Source organism: Pomacea canaliculata, linkage group LG4 (genome assembly GCF_003073045.1).
Source record: "Pomacea canaliculata isolate SZHN2017 linkage group LG4, ASM307304v1, whole genome shotgun sequence".
Taxonomy (NCBI): domain Eukaryota; kingdom Metazoa; phylum Mollusca; class Gastropoda; order Architaenioglossa; family Ampullariidae; genus Pomacea; species Pomacea canaliculata.
Genome location: NC_037593.1, coordinates 29620876 through 29639126, shown reverse-complemented (window position 1 = coordinate 29639126; position 18251 = coordinate 29620876). Strand labels below are relative to the sequence as shown.

Sequence of the window (18251 nt, the reverse complement as noted above, 5' to 3'; positions counted from 1 at the left end):
TTCCTTCACACAAACATCCGAGCGATGACAGATCGTCCGCCAACCACTCACCCACCGACGGAGGGAGTTGAGAAGCGCAGCTAAAGCCACTAACGGACATCTCTCCCTCGTTAGCGTCGCGTCTCAACGAAGTTTTGGATGCCCTCGCGAGAGCTTGCGAGCGAGAAAACTTTGTTAACTCGTAACAAAGCATGTGCACAACTTTTTTTCTGTTTTTTAAAGAGGTAAGAGGAGCGAAGACTATGAGGGAGGGAGCTGAATTAGTTTTCCCGAAGTGCTACAATGGTAAGGCAAGGTTGTGAGTGATCTTGTGACAAGAGTTGGAACTGTGAATCGTTCTTTCTCTTGTCGTGTTATGGTAATGCAGTTCAAATAGTCAGGACTCGTCCTCCATATTCCCACTGGCCATTATCAGCCTCGTCTCAACTCACTGTACAGGCTGTTTCACAAGCTGCAGTGAGAACAACTCACTACACGCCAGGCTTTGTCTCACAAGCTGCAGTGAGAGCAACGGGGACAAGTGCGTCACAAGAGGCTGCACGCCCGATAACCTTTGCCCCTGCAAATGAAATTTGTCATCCTCGCGCCTGCCGATCAGATCAATCAAAAATCACTCTCATTAATGCAGCGCCCGCTGTTTCTCTGCCCGCGCATTAAGTGAACACGACACTCGGCACGACGATACAAGCGCACGTGCAGACGCGCGCATGCGTAAAGGACAACACTTGGGGACCATCATGTTCCCATTTTTTCACGCAAAAAAAAAAAACAACAACAAAAACACAAAACCGTCATTAACTTCATCAGGCATCGGCTGGAAGATCTCTAAATTAACTTTATTAGATTACAGTCAGTGAAAGCATCCGGCCCTGTAAACAGGTGCCACGTGCAAAGAAACAACAGTGTGCCCAAGACATCTTAATAAAGAAACTCGATCCTGGAATAAATAAACTACACAAAACGTGTGTTCAGTGTGTACATGGATCCCTTGCCTGGCACCAGCTAACAAGCGGTCATGCTGGTCCGTGAGAACAACTCAGGGTGAGCACTGGACAGACTTGAGAGGCGGTGATCGAGTCCTGCATGGAGCAACCAGTCCCCTCCTTTACATTCTTTGGTCCACATACACGTCGACCACCTCACCTCCACGATGTCCCAATAGACGAGAGTGGCTTGCAGAGTCACATCAACCAACAAGCTTGGTCCACCACCGTCGCAAAACAACAACAAAGGTTTAGGGGGTACCCACCGTACCCGTACAAAGTAACTGGTTCTCCGCTCCCTGTACGAGATTAGGAGCAGCCTCCTCAGGCAGTTGGTCTCGAATGCCTGGATTCTGCTCCCTGCATCGGAATTCAGTCTACATCTCGCATTCGTACAACAGGATGGGAAACGAAAAGTAACCTTACACTAGTAATTGCTCCCATTCTCCTGTCATCTCGTGCCTTTTTGATATATATATGTGTGTGCGCGTGCATGTATGGTGAGCACATTGTTTAATGTACATACAAACATGCATGACTGTGTGTGTGTGTTGACAGTAACACAAATTAAAAAATATTTATCAGTCATGCTGCTGTAGCTTTAAACAGCACCGGAAACTACAACCACAGGCTATTACACCAGCACCACCACCACCACAACCCTGACACAGAGCGGGTAAACTTGTTATTGCCAGCATCAGAGTGAGATCAGCCAGCAGGCATCACCGCAGTTTATTCCTGTCCTGTCGATGCCGCCTGCTGCGCGGACTGCCAGCTTCTCTCCCGGAGACAAGAACAGCGCATCCGGCTGCTGCATCCACGGAGCATCTATTCTCTGGACTGCTGCCTCACGGCCCCTCGCTCTTCCCGCCACTCGGTCGGGTCTCACCAAGTGGGTGAAGCATGAAGTCAGCAGACGTCCATTCAATTCTACGCCCGCGATTTGTTGTCATTGAAACACAGAAATTGGTTCGTGATTTTCTTGTGTATATTTATGCCCAGCATGTGATCGATGTTGGTACATTCGCCACTAGGCACGCGGAACATGCAACAGACGCTTGTGGTCATACTATCCACATACTAGACCCCTTTATGACAACGTTTTGAGAGAATGCGATTGAGAGAATGTATCAGTAGCTTTACTACTGTTTGTTTAAGCCAGACAAGACAGCAGAAGTCATTAGCTTTCCTACCGTTGGCCCGAAAACTGCTGATGAAGAGCAGCACCGTTTAACGATGATGTGCCATGACACACTTCATCCGGAGCAGAGCCAGCTGGTTAGAGGAATAGAGGTGTGTAACATTTTTTTCCTACTGACTGGTAAAGAGCTTAGAACAACATACTGTTTCCAGAAATCTGGGTAAATACCCGCCTTCCACTCTGCAATACACGCCTACAAACATGAACAGACAGCGGCCAACACCACGGGTCAGGGCAGTAAATGGATACATGTACGCGTTGAAGGACTTCACCAAAGCAAGTTTTTTTAAGTTTTAAAAAGTGACAACAGCTTTTTAATTTCTGAAAATGTCATGTGACTCCCACAAATGCTGTCAATTAAATAAGAACCTTAAATTTGATGGTAAAGTTTTATCATCTTTAAAAATGAAATAAATAGCTGCCGGTGGAGTCGGTGGAGTGGACTTAAAACAAACACAACCACGAACAAAAGAAAAAAAAAGAAAGCTGTAAACAAAACAACAAAAACCTTTACCGAGCACTCTAGACGTCGGAACAAACAATTAAAACATGTAAAACAGTAAAGTGTCTCGGATACATGAACAAATTGATGGGGGGTTCGCTTCGTTAAGGCGGTCTGGCTATCCTTGAGTCAGATGTTGTTTCAGGCTCGCTGTTCTTTCTGTGTTTACAGGGCTGGCTACTTTGCCGTGATGTAGGCTTACTTGCTTACTTGCTGGCTCGGCGTAAAGCACCCATCCTCTCTCCCACCTCCATCGCCTTGTAAAAGGTGAGAATGTGTCATGTGTGGCACAGGTGTGTCCCATCCTGACGTAGACCAAGATACTTACAGTCGGAGGACACCAGTAACTGCAACTGATCAGCTGGAACATTGCCTGGGATGCCAACATAGCCAGGGACCCAAATGAAGACAATGTCCTTGCTGCGACGAAGAAGAGCCGCGTGAATGGTATGGAGCTGGACCGTGATATGGTGGTCAACAAGAGCTTGGAGAGCAGATAGCGAGTTTGATATGAAATGATAAAGAAGTTCTGCTCCGAAGACTGGTCAACGTGCTGCAAGGCTACACAAAGAAGTCGCGATTCTGACCTCTTCTGTACTTGGTGATGTTCATAGCATGTCTCAGCGACGGAAGAGAAGGGTTCACCTGGATATGTAGAAATAATGTGTTGCACTGAGCTCTACCTAGTCATTACAAAACACTGCTCCCCACTAGTTCTTTAAGACAACCATGTAAAAATGCTTTTAATGCGCTGAGCTGGCGGAACAAACTCGAGGAGTAATCAGAAAAGGTAGATTTCTTTGAACAGAACAAAGTATTTGAAGACAATATAAAACGGATGCAACTTATCAACAACAACAAAAAAAAAGTAAATGCAGAAGTAAAGGAAACCAATTTATCAGCAAGGTAATATCAGACCAGGTTCCCATATTTCGTATGTACCTCAGGTGCATTAGTTACACACGCGAACCTCCCGGCGGGGACAGCCAGCCAGCTAGCCAGCCAGCTATTACAGCCCAGGCAGCTGCAGCACCGGAGCAAACGGGACTCTAATGGCATATCCATCAGGAGCATCTATATTTAACTCCGACCCGCACAACATACATTCTCGGTTTAATGGATTTTTGTAAAGTACATAAAAATAAACAGCTAAAAGCTCATGGCTTTGCTGCGTATCTCTTCAAACCAGAAAACAAATGTTGAAATATTTTAATCATCAGATGACTGATCATTTTAACGGCACAGGTGTTGAGGGAATGGATGATGTAGGAGCAGAATTTTGGTGTATAAATCCCTGCACAAAACCTGAGCAAATAAAAAAAAGAGGGGAGAGGCTTTACAGAATTTCAAGTCCGCTCCACAGAGGTTGGTATACGCTATAAGAGTCATGTAGATAAGACTTCGGTCCATCCTGCTTTTAAATGACAGTTGTCTCAGTTATTGTATTCAGCTTTCTCCATTACATGTTCTTCAGACCTGAAACTAAGTGATGGATGAGATTTTAGTCTCTATAAGCACCAGACTGGGGCAGGGAGGTTCGTTACCGAGGTAAGAGGCGCATTCAATCTGCAGTTCGTTTGCGGAACCACGTGTCACCTTTTTCTGCAGCTTCACGAGCTTGGTTCTGCGCGTGCTTCCCCACAACAACAAACCATTCACCCTTCTACTCCAGCACTCACATGTCACTGAAAATGAAATGTATTATACCACAGCTGCCAGGAGAAGATATTTACAGAAATTAAAAATGGAAAAAAAGGATGAAAACTGCCGAAAGTTTTTTTTTTCTTTTGGTGTGTGCGGTGATTTCGTAGGCCTTATTTAAGCAGGGTTTTCTGTGGGATTCCAGATTTTATTTATCTTTAGAAAAGAGAGAATGCCCCTAAGTAAGCATGCAGTATGTGCTCACAGGAGCAATACGCGGGTACTTAAATAACAAATTCATCGAGAGAATAATAAGTAACAAATAACAAATAAGAGCAGAATAAGGGTATTAGAACTAGCAAAAGGCAGATATGAAGCGGGAAGTGTTTAATGGTAAAAAGAAAATAGTGAAAATGTTACTAAACATAATTAAACTAGTTCAGGAATAAGATGACAGCAACAAGAACCCAAACTTCTCGATTCAAGAAGACATTTTCTTCAACTCCTCCGTCTGAGAAACGTTCCAGAGGAAAAGTTGTGAAAAATAGTTTATCCATATCTATATATATCTTCTCAAACAAACAGAATTCATTAATGCACAATAACTGAAATTATCTTACATTTCATCGCTTTTAAAAAAGTTCTGGACAGAATTAAAAAATATCTAAAAACACTTTAACGATTTCTATTGAAAATATGTATGTTAACAGAAAAACATAAACATGACACCCAAGAGAGGATACATTAAGAAGAATTATTTTACAACCCTACACTTCTTATTTTCCTACCTACCTGATTCTATCAAATTAATCCATTAATCGCTATGAAGTGAACGAAATAAAAACAAAATTAAGTGTTCATATCCCCTCTTCCGAATTAGTCGGCGTCTGCCAGGCTTCTCTTGTGTTGTATCGACTACAAACCTTCCATGGGGGGGGAAGGCGATACTCTTTTGGCTAATGAAGCGATTTGATGAGATTCTTCTGATGCCCGGCAATGATCACAGAGCCCATGACAAAGCTGTGGGACAGTCCGTGGCCGCAATGGCCTCGTGTGTCAGGTCCGGACGAGCGCCGTAGCCCTCGTGCTGTAGAGGATGAAGAAGATGAAGTAATTTCGCTGCATCACTCTGCCGGAAGCAGTCACAATCAATATTTCTGGACGCAGAATCCATAGCAAACCAGCAGACGTTTCCATCAGAAAATTAAGTCAACTCCTCAGATTCAAGTCAAAATTAGGCGGAGAGAAGGGTGGAGACAACGGCGAGGTTTCTGAGCAACAAACGAGAACATCAAGTCGGAACATCGCCTTTCATGATGCTCCACTACCCTTGAATTCACAGCTCCCACAAAATACCTTTTTCCTTTTGCGAAAATCTTTACTTGTATCTTCTTATTTCCGCCTGCTGCTGGAAGAAACAAATAAATTATTGCCGATTGTTTGTTCTAGAATACAATTTCATCAGTGACGCCTGAATGACAAGACAACTATGGACGATGTAATATTTACACACGAGGATCCGGATTAGAACAAAGTCGTGACTTCGTGTCATCTGCTTCGCCAAGTCGTCTGCGAACCTCACTCCAATTCTAAATACCCTCCAAATGTCACGTGACAACTTTTTTATTAGATTGGATAACAGATGCGACGTCGCCTCACTTGTGTCATGCAAAATGACGGCGAGAATACAACTCCTTGATGTTTCTGGGTATTGTTAGTAACCCCAAAGAGATAAAAGAAACATTTTCAAAGACACTGTCCAGTTTCCATGACACATGACTTTTAAGAAACATGGTGCGTTCTGTTTTTATTCTGTAGTAATAAGCAGCCTCGGCTTCTTTTTGCCCGAAAAGCCACAATACAAATCTCCCTACCCTGACCTGTCAGTCTTGAGACCTGGACACTGACCAAGGCCTAACAAAGAAACATCAACAACATGCGAGATAAGATGTCTCCGAAGGAGCTTAGTCCGAAACAATAAGTAAATAGATATAAGGGTCTGGAAGCACATCAGTCTCTCAACACACTTAGCAGCTGAGAGTCGAGGGGTTCGGCTACATGACCAGGATGCAAGTCGACCAGCAGCTTACACCGAACGATGCCCAGCACCGGAGAAGGACAAGACTGGATCGAGGGCGTGTCAACAGACCCTCTCATCACGTGGCCTTACTGTCACCCAGGCCTCAACACCGAGCCAGTGGCCGTCTGCACTTCGCCATCACACCCCAGGGTACCAGTGGAAGATTAAAAAGAAAAAGCGAACTGAGATCGATTCAGCAAGCATACAGATTATGGTAAACTCCAAAGTAGACAGAGGTTTAATATTTCCAGATAGGCTCTGTTATCGTCGGATGATGATTTTAAAGAGGTGGCCCGACGATGCCTGAGGCAAAGGCCTGCACCAAGATCGTAAAAAACTCATCAATGCGCAAAGCTTATGTAAAACAGGAAAGAACAGACTTGAAAGTTCAAAAGCAAATGTATAAAGCATGCTGTTTTTGTTTAAGATTTAAATAAAACATACATTCACATGCGCAAAAGGAGGCTCGTCACAACCTTTGCCACTGACTTGGCACCCACAGTCCGAGTCCACACCAGCAGCTTTGTGCAGCCTCACTTCATTACTTTGCCTAGCGTCAGCATGCCTCCATTGATTTTCTCCTGTCTGCAGCTGATCTGTCTCCGAGTCTTCTTTCTTTGTCCCTCTATTTCTCTTTTCCCGACCGATCGCCTGCGTTTCTTTTTCATTCTTCCACTCTTCTTGATGGTGGAGGGCGCATCTGTTTCTAACCAGTATGCACATACAAAAATATCTTTATCAATATTTGGACTGCATAGTCCCTGGCGATTTATTTTTAACTATTTCTGCTTTAGAGGGGGAAAAACTGAAGGTCCCCGTTCAACAGAAAATTCAAAATGCAAGAAGAAGTCTTAAGAAAGACTGACTTAATAATTACTTGACTCCCTTGTGCAAATAAAGAAATTTCTTTTAAAAAAAGCACGATGGCTGTCATTGGAGTCCTAAAGGACTGTCTAAACTAACTTTTTATGTGGTAAAGCAGTGACAGCACCAGACACCCGCCTCGACACCTGAAGATGTTAAGGGAGAAGCAACAGCATGGTTACAAAGTCCGTTCCAGCTGCTAAAATATTTTACCAAAACCTTTCTCATTTATATAGACTTTTAGTCATAACTGTAGTTTACAATAAAGAACAATTGTCCCAAACCAGTCTTTAATTTGCTGGTGGCTGCTCGCTGGAACAGAAAACTCTCCTTTTCCATTTACGCCGACTCTTCACCAAACATCAAAGCGGAACTCGTCTAAAAATCACGATTTATATCCCCTCCCAAACATTTTTATTTATCTTGGTATTCTCTCTCTATCGAGAAAGACGTGGACAACCAAACGAATTTCAGTGACCACAGAAGCTCAGACTATAAAGTCTGGTGCAATGTGAAGAGATCGATCGCCTCCTCAACAGGTTTCTGTGTTTTCCTCCAGCGCTGCGCACGCAGCCAACCACACTGACCGCAGAGGTTGAAGAGCAGAGCGCAGGTCATGTTTCTCTCTTCTTCTTTCTCTGTATGCACGCGCATACGTGTGTGTGTGTGAGTGAGAAGGTCAGTGTAAAGAGCTCGTTCTCCCAGACAACAAATTCGCCAGGACTGAGTATGACCTTGTTTCAAGACAGCGTGTTTACAACTTACTGTGAAAAAAAATCTATATTCCATTTTTGTATACTGGGAAAAGTTATGCACGACATAGCTCGGCAAGAAACTCTCGAGGGAGGGTAGAGAGAGAGAAGTGGGGGTATCAATATGTCTAATCAATTCCAGGCAATCCACAAAAAGTATATTCTTTGTCGAAAGGAATGCAAAACCGAGTTCTCTCTCTCTCACACACACTTATTTCTAGCCATATTCACATAATCATGGAAATCAAAAGAAATAGTTGTAAGCCATACATAAGTGTGTACTTGCGTGAGCTTGCGCCTTTCCAGACAACAAATCAATCCATTATAGTCTTCAGTGGTTTTCATAACTGATACGCGAAGTTTTGCAATTTATTATATTATCACAATTCGTTTCCCATCGACTTTAGACTGTATTTATTCGTTTGGTTTCCTTACATCTCACGACACGGCATTAGATTGTCTTCTATAATGTCTTTAACCCTTTAATTGGCAGCGCTTTATATTTTACATGATTTATTTTGATTAAAATGTGTTTTAAATACAACAAACAATTTAAACAAAAGATTTTGACTACTCTCCAGACTTACATTGTTAATGTTAGCGATGTCGGCAAATAAAGTGTACGCGCGCGCATTTCCATGTCCATGATAAGACTTCTTGCTCTGAAGGAAGCATCCACTAATAAACGCACGCAAAATGTGTCTTTTTTTTTTTTTTTTTAAATAAGAATTCTGTAAATATCCACAACACTGAAACGGAGGGGAAAGAAAAAGACAGCGAGAAAAGGTGAGAAGTCTTACCGGTATGCACTGTCATCCATGAACCGCCGGCGGTCAATCTTTCTACGGTCAGTGAGGTGTGCATGAAGAGTGTCCAGGCTCGGAGCCCATGTATGCAAATTACCCGTTCCAAATAATGCCAAGCCACCTCCCCCTGTCAAGACGTTCAATGAATATTTTTTGTATTACAATGACAAGTTTGAAAAAAAATTCTGCATTTTTTCCATGTACAACTTCATAGTTTGAATATGAATTACCGATATAGATTTTTCTTCTGAAAAATTATTTAAAAAGTATTAATAGGCAGGTACTACCCTTCAATTGTTTCTCTCTGTTTTGCTCTGATTCTTCTTTCATTTGTGATAAATTTTCAAGTTCACCACAGCTAAGAAGCGTGAACATAAGTGCAAAATTATGTATTTTATTCTCTAAACATCAAGACAGTTAATAACCACAACGATAAGGTGATTTGAGTCCTTAAGTTTTCCAACCTGCGAGTTCTTCTGACATATGACTTCAGAACCTTTCAACCAAACGATTTAACTGGCATCCACTCAGAATAAACTTGACTGAAAGAAAAGAGCAGAGGTCACAAGGGAAAAAAGTCTTTTCTTACCCAAAGCAGTGTGCCCTTTGGTGTATTTAAGAATCTCACTGTGCGTTTTGGGTATCTCCTCTTCCGGCGGTGGCTGGTAGCGCGTGAAAGACATAAAGCAGTACCACTTGCACTTTGACCTGCTGGGAAAGTTCGATGTCATCAGCTCTTTGGCGAAGTGGTTCCACAGGTCGTACCCTGACATGGCATACGCTTGTTCCAATGTCAGCTTAGTCCGGAACAAGTGGCAGACGGGGCGGGCGCCATCTTGCCCCGTCTCTAGTTGGAAAGTCAGGCGGCCGAAGCCGTGCTCCACCATCTTCTCGGCGGTGAAGCTCTGAATCAGCTGCGCGCCAAGCACGATGCGGCGCATGGCGCTCTCGGGGGAGCAGTCCATATCCTCGGGGCCCTGGAAGTAGCCGTCGTCGTCGGCGCAGACGATGTAGACAGGCCGCACAAAGTGCGCCAGGGGCGGGCGCTCGTACGTCAGGTGCAGCTGCAGGACGTCGTTGTCGTGGCGGATGTTGACCACGTTCTGGCCGGGACGCAGCTGCACGAGGATCTTGAAGCAGCCGGCCACCACCGGCCACTGCAGCACCGCCTGCGGGTCGTGCGACAGCCAGACGCGGATGGTGCTGTCCTCGTGCAGGCATTCCACGTCCCCGATGACAAGTGGCAGGGAGTAGGGCAAGGTCTCGCCATCTGCCACGTTGTACACGTGGACTTTCATCCTACCACAGCCCTCAGCCAGTGCTGCGCCCGCCAACCCTCGGCCATCATCAACTGCAAGAAAGAAGCAGTTACATGCGAAACAGCTTACTTTTTCCATGTAAAAGGAACCAGGTTTTTAAATTTCTACTTTGTACCTGACAGGTACAAATGAACTACGTTATCGTCAATCAAGGAGTTTAACAAGTTAGAGACAAAAAATAAGTTACGATGTCGAATAAACGAAGTGAACAGCTTTTCTTATTTGATCTGAGATGCAAGAAACTGAAATGAGGAGGAGCTGCGTAAGGAGCATTAACAGTCGTTATTTAATGTTCGCTTCATGATTCACTGAGGCACGACATCAGCTGGCACGACAACGAGTAGTACCAGTCTGTGAGAACATTGAACAACTTTTAAATACTGCGACACCAAATGAGTTAAGCAAACTTACAGCATTTACTATTTGAAATAATTCTCATTTATCGCGTAACATTTCAACTCCCATAAACAAACACTTCAGTCTCATTGTCACTAATGTCTAAAACTCAGTAGACATGCACGCAGGCAGACAGACAGACAGCACCACTTAATCCTATTATGGAAGCGAGATTAAGCGAGGAAAATCACGAAAACACTTGGTCAGCACGAAAACTTTAGACAGTGACTTTTCTTCTTTGACAGCTTCCTCCATATTCGGAACAAGAGTTGAAAGCTACCTTCTCTTAGCACGACCAGACATCATGGAATCAATGATCTTCATTTGACAGTTGAGGTTATAGAGACCGAAATCATCAGGCTGACACTACAGGCAATAAAATGGAGGGACAGACAGCGAAGTGAGACCCGATCTGTCATTTCGCCAGGACAGGACGAGGACGATACAATGACTGCAGGGCGGGTCCCCTGAATGACCCCGGTTCAGGACATCGTATGATGTGAGATTGCAGGAGAAAAACGGTTTGACCTATAAGATCAGTGCGGTTGTGATGGTGGTGAGGAAATGGGGGTGGGCGAGAAGAATATTCTGAAACAGCTGGAAATAATGTGTGAGCTATTCATGTAGCTTTAGGTAGCAGGAAATCACCGTTCAGCTTAAGTATCTCTATAAACACTGGGTGACACAGCGGTGCAGCAGGCTGAGGGACCGTCCAGTCTTTGGTGTTAACACAGACCCAGTCACTATGGCAGCGTACAAGTCTTCGTTTTGATGTTCTTGGGGGTCAACATATGCAGCCCACACTGTTTGTTTGTTTGTTTCACCACAGAAGGCTAGTCACACCCATGAAATTTACCGTGGTGAGATTTTGGGGGACGAGGGTATTTTACGCCGAGCCAGCAACTAAGGCTATATCATGGCAAAGCAGCCAGCCCTGTAAACAGATGCCACATACAGAGAAAAAAACAGCGTGCCTGAGACGAGAGTTGAACCCAGGATACCCAATGTCTCCTATGTCACACAAAGAAAAGAAAAAAGCCTAGGAGCAAGACAGAAATCTAATACCCGTATATTGCTCCTGGGAAACCAGTTTCACCAAAAAATGTTATAAATTATTTTTTACATCAACAGGACGTTAGATAAAATCAAACGTCGTGCAAGAGAACGCTAAATAAAAGAAAACAAAGTTTAAAAAAATAAAGAGGAACGTCCAATTAGCGGGCCATAAAAATCATCCAATAAACCAATTCCCTTTCTTTCATTCCCAATTTGTTTTTTCAAGCTTCGAGTTTACAAACTTTTTTGACATAGTATGTCAGTCAAGTAGAATTTCTTAATGTCATGTGCCTCCCTTAGGCAGTTACATCAAAACTAAGAAAATGAGTAGCAGGCAACTGATTCTGGTTGAGCTAACGAAGTCCTTTGAAACAGACCTGCCACGCATCGCTAGGTTTTGTTCTCACTGACTTTTCTCAGTTGCACGATCACGGTGTCGGCCACTTATTTCCTTCACATACCCCCAACCATACATCATACATATATACTGTGTATACAACTCCGTGTAGGTAGGTAGTCGTGTAGGTAGTATATTGTTAATAAAGTAACCCCAGTTACTTAAACTACTCTGTGGCTTATTTTCTAGTGATAGCTGCGACCTGATGGACCCCATAATCTCCGAGGGTAATGAGGAAAGAAATGTTTGTAATTGGACAATCACATGCCACTAATAGCATTACTCCAGCATGGAGTAGTCGTGCCGCTAAGTGAGGCCCAAGCTGGACACATTTTGGCATCACCATCGAGGATCAATACACAATTCGGATGCAGCCTAAAGACCCATTAACGCCCTCATCCTGCGGCGCATCAGTCAACTGACCAATCAGATGACAGCGCTCAAGAACCAAACTGCACCTCTTTGTGGACAAGGACTGCCACCATTTGTAGAAAATTCTGGTCGAAAAGGTATACCGGATAAACACAGCAACGGTGTACATTACGAATAATGTTGTGTCAAAATCCCTTTTATTCTTCACACACAAAACAGCATCACCATCTTAAAGAGTACGGGATGTCCAGCTGGATGGAAATACTCCATCTGTTGTTGTTGTTGTTGTTGTTGTTGTTGTGTTGTTGTTGTTTTTATCAATCCTGAAACAAAATTCTATAGAAATCACAATACCATTGATTTTGGTACTGTAAGGTAGTGCAGATAAGTTAACCTCGATAACAGCTCGAGATAAACAGAGCGGATAATGTGTGGACAACCAGAGAGAAACCTAAGTAGGATTGAAAATAAATGTATAACGATTCCATATATACATATTCATAGACTTTGGTGTTTCTCTTCGACCATAAGGATGCAGAGGTTCCTGAAGCCTATTTGTGGCAGAAAAAAGTAGGTCAAGCAAACGGCTGATCAATAGGCAAACAGGAGCAAACAGGAGACCAACGGTTTGTCCTGCAGTTTGGCGAATAGCGCGATTTCTAGCGGTCACGTGTTCTGAGTTCGCTCTTGTGGTTTTTTCAAACAGCAACAGGACGCCGTGGTGTAAATACAAAAACACAGCATGCACTCAGTCGGTTAACCTAATTCTCACACAAACATGCACACACGATCCCCACCTTTGACCACGGGCTTCCAAGGACAGGAAATTTAATTACTTGCAAACGCTGTTGTTGTGGGTTTTTTTAAAAAAAAAAGTCGGTATTCGGAAAATCGTATTTATAGTAGTTTTTCCAACTAGTAAAATTGATTGACTCACAAAATAAGAAAAGGATGCGGATGTAAAGATCGATGTATTTATATGAACATAACACTGCGAAGATGTCAGGGTGGGGCGCGAAACCCACCAGCAAAACTGAATTTGCAAATATGTTTTTTTCCCCCAAAAAAAGAGACTTTAGCTAAAGAACTTTGTGCGTGCAAAAGATTGCTCCGGGGGTAAAAATAGATAAACGAACGCCGAACATGGCGAAGCAAGGCGGAGGGTTTGTGAATTTAGCCGGGGTCGTAAAGATCCGGTTGCTGTTATCCAGGTGAAATACGCCGAGGTTTTCTTTAGACTCTCCTCCGTAGCAACAAGTTAAACAATTCGTGTATCGTACAGGGAACAGCCAGGGTGCCCTCCATGTGCTTTCAACTTGCAGCGATAAGCACTCTCGGTTTCCGAGTATCAATAAAGATTGGTGCTACCGCCCAGTATCTGTCAATAGTCTCTAGAACGCATGGGTGTGCAGATGAAAACGGCAGCTGGAGGAGGCGGAGAAGAAAACTACTGATATGAATAGGCCCTAAGTTATGCTGTGTAAAGGTATCATTTGCCCACACATCTAAGCAAACCAACCAACCGGGCTCATTTGGATGCATAACTTAAGTCTGTTGTTCTACGTGTTACCGTTTCTTCTCACTGTTACGAGCGTTTGTAGCTTCAGCTGTTGCGTGGTCATGTGTGGTGGTGGTGGTGGTGGTGTGTGGGAGGAAACGATGTTTCACACCAAGCCAGCAACACCACAACGGGTATCACATTCAGAGACAGAAACGCGTGCCGGAGACGAAGCCGGTCGGCAGACTGCACGTGACAAGCACTAAGCAGGACTATCCGCAGGACTGTGTGTGTAATCTGGTCTTTTATGCCGAGCCAGTAACTCATACTATGTCACGGCAAAGAAGCCATCCCTGTAAACAGATGGCACATGCAAAAAAAAAAAAAGAGCAACATGTCCTAGACGACAGTCAATTCTCTCTCGTCTGCAAGGAATATGTAGCAAAGAAGGTGAAGAACACCACATCATTAAAGTACCTGTCGTCAGCGGCGTAAGAACCAGGGGTAAGGAAGAAAGTCTCCAAAAAAAAAGGAAAAAAAAAAAAAAACAACAACAAAAACCCCCAACAAAACTGAGCATTTTCCTACACCACTGGTCGATATGTCACGGAACATCATCAGATCCATCCACGAGATAAAAGAAGGGACTAAAAATGGCCACAATTTCTTAAACTGAGCAACATTTAACAATGTCTTTTGTGGGCAAATTTGTGTCCATACAGATACAGCGTGAGCCACTTAAAAGTAGTCGGCCTCGTCAGAGTGTATTTTAGGAGGCGGGCTTGTTTTAAGTGTCCCACCCTATGGCTCCGTAATGGTCAATCACGCATTTTTCAGGCCTTCTTAACAGCCACAGCTTTGCCAAGTCCTTTTTTTAAAAATCATTATTATTCGTAAGGTTTGCCGTGATATCCACAATGGCGTGGGGCAGGTTTGCTGACTGACGCATGTTGGGGCACAAGTAGTGCAGTTCTCATTTTGCCACACATGGGTTTGTTGTCCATGTAGCCAGTGGGTAGTCCGAAGCCAGCATGAAAAAAAAAAAAAGACACTTCCTTTTCCAGATCTTGTTCATTTTCAAACCCGCCTCCCTGTCACAGCTGCGCTTAGTTATTTGATTGCAACAAAGACCGCAGAAGAAAATTCAAAACCCGTCTGAACTGTCGCATTAACATTCTTTCATACCTCCCTCCCCTCAATTGTTTGCCTTCAGACTAACAGTATAAACCTGTTGGGTGGGTAGGGAAGTCTCTTCATGTGATGATTATACGTTGTTCCCTCTTTCCTTGAGCCCAAAGACACTTTATCGTTCTTCGAACAAGACGCAGCAGACAGCTTAATGGACAGTCCCACTCTAGACAACCGTGCAAATTGTCTCTCAATATCCTGCTTTCAGTTCTTCGAGGTTTCTTCGTAAAATTCACAACGGTCCATGCTGTAAAATTAAAGCCGCAAATTACACGTTCATGGTTAACCGACTCGACGTGTGTGTGTGTTAACAGTATCTAAGCATCAGCATTTATTCATACAAAATGAGACTGATATTCTAGGAAGGAATTTTTCTGAGATAATGGCAATCTTACTGCGGGTGAGCGTGCGTACGCCCACGTGTTGATTAAAGTATGGCAGTTATATTACAGCACAGCACAACAATATAGGCTTTAACTGAAAATGCGCATTAAAGTGATCTCACTATATATCTCCACTGTCCTCAACGCGCTACATATCGTTTTCTGACTTACGATCATGGCCATCGTCATCATCGTCATATTCGGTTAAGGACATTTCCTCTCGTGCAATTTTCAGCGTAGAGACACAATGCTGCATTTGTTTCTGTAAAGACACTGATCGCATCAAATGTCGTTCAGCCCAAGCCCTTTCCGGCCATTACCTACCTGTCTCGCAATAGCCACAGAAGCCATTTCGACAGTAGGTGGTTAGACAAGGACAGCGGCCGTGCTCTCCCTGTCCTGTGCAGCGCCAGCTGCCCAGCGTTGCCTCAGAAACGACTGAGGAGTTTACTGGGAAACAGTATTTTATACTGTAATGCGTTCGACTTTTCTCTTTGACGGGCGACATGGTGATGGGCGGTCTGAAGGCTGGCAGGTTCTTTTGCTGTGCGCTCCTCGCCACAATAATGGCACAGGATGATTACAAGCTCAACCTTTGCAACAGACCAGCTGCTGAGGGATTTGCACAGAAAATTCTTGGCCAACGTTTCAAACCCAGTGCTCCTACACTCTCTTCCGGTTAGAACTCTGTGCATTTCCTTCTACTTCTTTCCTTACTAATGGTTTCTGTCTAGAATAGCTGTCTCTAAAAAGAAACAAAAAATCAAGCCTACACAGCTTTTAAGAAAAGCTGCTTCTTCCTGCATTCCATTTTGTGTAAATCAAATAAACACAATCTACTACTTGTAAAGATTTTGCCAGTTTACAAAACAGACACATTCATGGGAAATATCATCATGAAAACCAAGAAGCAATTATCATTTCTGGAAAAGAAGAATTATAAAAGAGATTTACACACATGATGCAGATGTTTCACCCTGGCATCTCTGTTACAGTTGGCGAGTGAACATGAAGAAGGTTTAATTACATGTTTGAATGCATGCCAAAAATAGCAGTTCTGCACAGCTTTGTAACCTCTTTTGACTATGAAGGTGGGAAAGGTTTATTACCATGAAAAAGGAAGTTGGGAAGTAACATGAAAGATAAACATATCTGGAAAAAAGCAGTAAGTAAGAAAAACCTACTTACAAATAAAATATTAAACATATTTACAAAGAAGTCAAAGTTAAAAACATCGCACCATTTCTCCGTTATTACCTTTGCTAGAAGGGGTAGTATTTGGGTAGTATTTCTAAATCAATAACACAGTAGCCTTGGCAGTCAATAATAAATAGAATTGAAATAGCATGTTTCCTTGCTTAACAGAAGGCTCAATGCTCTTTACAAAAGAGAAGCAATACACAAAAACAGACACAAAATTCATAAAACACACACATTCAATATTTGAACATACCACTGCCCATTTCTTATTAGTAGTCTGAATTATGCAGTAAATAGCCCACGCTCAGTGTCTCGCCTAATCATAACAAGTAACTTTTAAAAATGCACTAGAGCAGAACAAAGCTTCATCTAACATTCTTAAGAAGTCATCTATTCTGTATATCAGAACATACGGTTTCATTTTCAAATCCATGAAAAAAAAAATTCAAAGGATTATGCTAGAAATACTCTTAGATATTTCCTAAATATAGAGGGCTGGTGCCACACATCAAAATTATTTAATTACCATATAGCATAATAAAACTGAAAAACTAAGACATTAATGCCTTTCCATAAACAAAATAAAGATACTGCTAGAAAGCAGCTAGCTTATTCATTACTTTAAAAAAAAAAAAGTCATCTTATTTCAACATCCATTAACATCACTTACACTGAAATATAGGATCGACATAACGGAGAAGCGACTATCACTTCCACCTACCCCTTTTCATCCCTTTCCCCCATACACCCCAAATCCCCGTTCCCTCAGAGGGCGAAATCCCCTTAGTGGAAGCACTTTTCCCTCCCAAACACATACACAAAGAATGCTTCCACGACTTGTGGCACAAGTGACAAATTGGTGTGACGTTTCATAATCTGAACGTAGATGGAACAGAAACAATAGCTTGACTTACAAGACTCAGAAATAGCAGCATAATACAATTATCTATATATTAATATGATTCAAGGCGAAGCGCCTGTTCATTTACAGAACTATGCAAGGATTCGGCAACTGAGGCGCTCGGTTGCAGACGATACATTGCAGGCTCGCAAGTGAACGTGCAGGCGTTGTTAACACTAAATTTACTGGCTTCACACGATGCTAATACAATTAAAACTGCAACCCCAAAACATAAAAAAGGATTATTTAACGTACCAGAGCTCCATTGCCGCTGTATTCAACATTTCAGTCCTTTTCGTTAACTCGCACGCTCAAATCACAATCACAGCTGACCAAATGCAGAGCTCGGCAACTTCGGCTGCCGAAACTGATTTCACTGCCAGAAGAGCGCACCACGATTGCGTCCCTTACACATAGGTACGGCGTAGTAGTGGAAATAAAAAGCTTTTTATTATAGCGCGTTTCCCTCAGTTTAAATGATGCATAATGCATAACACAGGCACAAAACTAAACACAAAAATATAAACCCAATCAGAATACATACATAAACCAAAGCATATCAACAAATAGACACGGAGACAATCGACAACTATAGGCAAGGTGGAGAAAAGGCTAGTTTGACCACAGTGTTGGAAGTCGGGTATTGAATAATTTTTTGGAGCAACACAGTGAAGAGCATCGTACAGTGAATATCGGTTCCTGGTACCGAGAA

General features: G+C 43.0%; 1 protein-coding gene and 1 long non-coding RNA gene across 2 annotated transcripts in view; one reads left to right on the top strand and one right to left on the bottom strand.

Annotated features, from left to right (window-relative positions):
- The window catches only part of LOC112563327 (putative zinc metalloproteinase YIL108W), a 36881-nt gene extending 18955 nt beyond the window's left edge, over nt 1-17926 (bottom strand). Inside the window, exons 1-3 of the mRNA XM_025237226.1 lie at nt 17795-17926; nt 9419-10180; nt 8824-8956 (exon numbers count right to left, since the gene is read on the bottom strand). Of these exons, the coding sequence (XP_025093011.1) occupies nt 8824-8956; nt 9419-10127 (842 nt within the window). The 5' untranslated portion in view covers nt 10128-10180; nt 17795-17926. The remainder of the gene's footprint in view (nt 1-8823; nt 8957-9418; nt 10181-17794) is intronic.
- On the top strand, nt 1494-3554 carry LOC112563331. The gene is made up of 3 exons (XR_003099010.1): nt 1494-1952; nt 2142-2276; nt 2858-3554. It is a non-coding gene; the product is annotated as an uncharacterized LOC112563331 (long non-coding RNA).
- Nucleotides 17927-18251: the final 325 nt, after the last annotated feature.